Source organism: Eubalaena glacialis, chromosome 4, assembly GCF_028564815.1.
Source record: "Eubalaena glacialis isolate mEubGla1 chromosome 4, mEubGla1.1.hap2.+ XY, whole genome shotgun sequence".
Lineage (NCBI taxonomy): Eukaryota > Metazoa > Chordata > Mammalia > Artiodactyla > Balaenidae > Eubalaena > Eubalaena glacialis.
The window spans coordinates 118,788,648-118,792,086 of record NC_083719.1 but is presented as its reverse complement, the minus strand read 5'-3'; the positions used below and the strand labels follow the sequence as shown (position 1 = coordinate 118,792,086).

General features: G+C 48.6%; 1 protein-coding gene across 1 annotated transcript; it reads right to left on the bottom strand.

The window, feature by feature from the left end:
- LOC133090021 (protocadherin beta-14) lies at positions 1–2,750 on the bottom strand. Its single transcript, XM_061188271.1, has one exon. The coding sequence runs from the start codon at positions 2,581–2,583 to the stop codon at positions 184–186; it is 2,400 nt and encodes a 799-aa protein (XP_061044254.1). The 5' UTR covers positions 2,584–2,750; the 3' UTR covers positions 1–183.
- Positions 2,751–3,439: the final 689 nt, after the last annotated feature.

The window sequence follows — 3,439 nt, the reverse complement described above, 5'->3', positions numbered from 1 at the left end:
ACACAGATTATTTTTCCATGTCATTATAGCCACAAATAAAGATTTTTAAAGCAACTGTGAGGAGAACATGAGAAATGATAATGCATGCAACTACCGTCCAACGTAAAATCTATTACAGATTGGCAAAATGGATCCACAGTTTGCCAAGAATGACAAAAGATTAGAAGTTTAAAGTAAATTATTTTATTGAATGTTGAATCCAAAGCTATTCCTAAAGTTCTCATTTTCCCCTATATGCCTACCGGTGTCTTGGACTGGAAGATTAGGGATAATCGGCTTCAGAAATTTAAACTCATTCGTCCCAGTACCTCCCATGAGACACACCTCGTACTGGTAGCTCTGGGACAGGGTCCCCGTGCCGCTGACGTCCACCAGGTGGCCCGGAAAGGGGCCCTCGGGCACCGAGCAGCGACCCTCCGAGGCCGCCCCGCTCCGCCTGCACAGCCGCACCGCGACGAACACCAGCACCGAGAAAAGGAAGAGCGACGACACCGACGCCAAGGAGACCACCAGGTAGACGGTGAGAGGGGCGGCCGGCGCCGCGTCCGCCGCTTCCGCTTCCGGGGCCGGCAGGTAGGGCTGCGAGAAGCCGTCCACCAGCAGCACGTGCAGCGTGACGCTGGCCGACAGCGGCGGCTCGCCGTTGTCCTTGACCAGCACCACCAGCCTGTGCTTGGCCGCGTCGCGCTCGCTCAGCAGCCGGGCCGTGCGCACCTCGCCGTTGTGCGCCCACACGCCGAACAGCCCGGGCTCCGTGGCCTTGAGCAGCTGGTACGAGAGCCAGGCGTTCTGGCCCGAGTCGCCGTCCACCGCCACCACCTTGGTCACCAGGTAGCCCGCCTCGGCCGCCCTGGGCACCAGCTCGGTGCAGGGCGCCGAGGCGTTCTGCAGCGGGTACAGCACGAAGGGCGCGTTGTCGTTGTCGTCCGCCACGAGCACGCGCACCAGCGCCTGGCTGCTGAGCGCGGGCGAGCCGCGGTCGGCGGCGCCCACGCGGAACTCGAACGCCCGCAGGGCCTCGTAGTCCAGGGACCTCAGGGCGAACAGGTGGCCGTTGTCCGGGTTGATGGACACCAGGGAGGCCAGGGGCACGTGCGGGTCGAGGGGCGGCAGCAGCGAGTAGGTGACCTGGGCGTTGGCGCCCGCGTCTCTGTCTGTGGCGCGGACGCTGCCGATGTGCAGGGCGGGGCTGTTGTTCTCGCGGACGGACAGGGTGTAGGAGGTCTGGGTGAAGGCGGGGGCGTTGTCGTTGACGTCGGACACCAGCACGGTTATGTTGTGCTCGGTTTTCAGCCTGGGGGTTCCCATGTCAGTGACGGTGATGGTGATGTTGTACTCGGCTCTTTCCTCTCTGTCCAGTGCTTTTTCTGCAACTAGAGTGAAAAAGTTCTTGAAGGTCCGTTTCAGAAAAAATGGGAGGTCATCTTGAATAGAGCAAACGACCCTCCCATTTTCCCCAGCGTCTTGGTCTCGGACACTAAAAAGAGCCACAAGGGTCTCTGAGGCGCTCTCTGGAATTATCTTTGTAATTGATGACATGGTCACTTCTGGTGGATTGTCATTTATATCTATTACTTTAACCAGAAGAGTGCATTCTTCCGAAAGACCCCCACCATCTGTTGCCTGAATATTTATAATGTATGACTGTATTGCTTCAAAATCCAAGTGTGATCGCAAATGAACTTCCCCAGATAGTGGATTGATTTCAAATGTTTTACGAATATCTTCTGATGCATGAAAAAATGTGTAAGATATTTTCCCATAGTGTCCTGCATCCACATCCTTAGCAGAGATGGTGATAATCCAAGAGCCAACAGGTGTGTCCTCCAGGACCTGCACCTCATAGAGCCTCTGAGGAAACTCTGGGGCATTGTCATTGATGTCCAAGACCTTGATGAGGACCAAAGTTGTCCCAGACCTGGGCGGGGATCCACCATCCAGTGCTGTGAGTGTTAATCTGAGCTCAGGCTCCTCCTCATGGTCCAACGCTCTGTGCAGGACCAGTTCAGGGTATATCTTTCCATCACCACTGTCTTGAATTTTAATGTACAAGTGAGAATTCGGGCTAACTGTGTAGTTTTGGAGATTGTTGCTTCCTACATCCAAATCTTGGGCACTCTCCATTAGGAATGTGGTTCCAATAATGGTACTCTCTGATATTTTAATAACTATTTCCTTGTCAAGAAATGTAGGGGAGTGGTCATTTATATCTTTGATATGCAGCTCAGCCCGAAAAAACTGTAAAGGGTTTTCCAGTACCATCTGAAAATGCAGCACACAGGGCTCCGTGGAGTCACACAGCTCTTCCCGGTCCAGTTTCTCATTTACTAGCAAATCCCCGGTCAGCAAATCGAGGTGCAAATGCTTTTCATTATCATCACACACTACCCGCGCCTCCCGCGAAGAGAGCTCCTCCACCCCAAGCCCCAGATCCCTTGCCAGATTGGCCACAAAAGAGCCAATTTCTGTTTCCTCTGCCACAGAATAGCGCACAGACTCAGGACCTGCCTGAGACAATCCCAGTAAAACAAAGATAATCAGAACTTGCCTTTTCCGCAGAACGAATGCCCCTCCGATCTCCATGGTTTCTTCAAGAAACCTCTTTTGTGGAAAAATTTAAGTTCAGCTCTAATTTTGCAAGCTGAGGCTCTGATTCTTTTTTTAGTTGGAAACTTTTAGAGGGTATATAAACCTCCAGCAGGTCTGTAGGTGAAGCTCCTTAATATCTCTCTTTTCAGTGGGTTGGATGTTCTCTGTTCCCGTGAATAATGGAGCCCACAAGTGTTGTAGAAGCACTCTTTTCATCTTATCCTGCAGCGCCACCATGCGTCTCTATGAATTTTTTCAGTAGAATTTTTTTTTTCTCTTTGAACAAGTAATTCATAAATTCATCTGGAGTATTTTAAAGCAAATCCCAGACATCACGTATTTTTACCTCTAAATATTTCACTAAGTATCTGTAATAGATAAGGACTTTAAAAATATATACTATACCACTATCACAATCTACAAATTTAGTGCTGGTAGCTTAATATAATTTATATTCAATCTGTGTTTGGTTTTACACATTTTCCTCCAAAATATTTTTTACTGTTGGTTTGTTTGAATCAGTATTTAAACAAGGTTCATGAAGTGCACTGAATTATCACTGTTTTGAATGCCCGACAAGAAGAACCATTAAAATGTCCTGAACTGAAGAAATTATATTTTATTCAGGCCATTTATTGAGTAATTGCAAATATATTCTCCCCTACACTCTTGTAAACACTTATAGATTTCAGTCGATTATAGTTAGTAATGTCATTGCTTTTTTCGCTTGTATATTTTTAAAAATACATATGTGTGTCTTTATGGAGCTCACAGGCTAGAAAATTTGGCAGGCAAGTAATTAAAATATGCCAGAATGTATGCACAGGTAAATAGTAATATATAAATACCA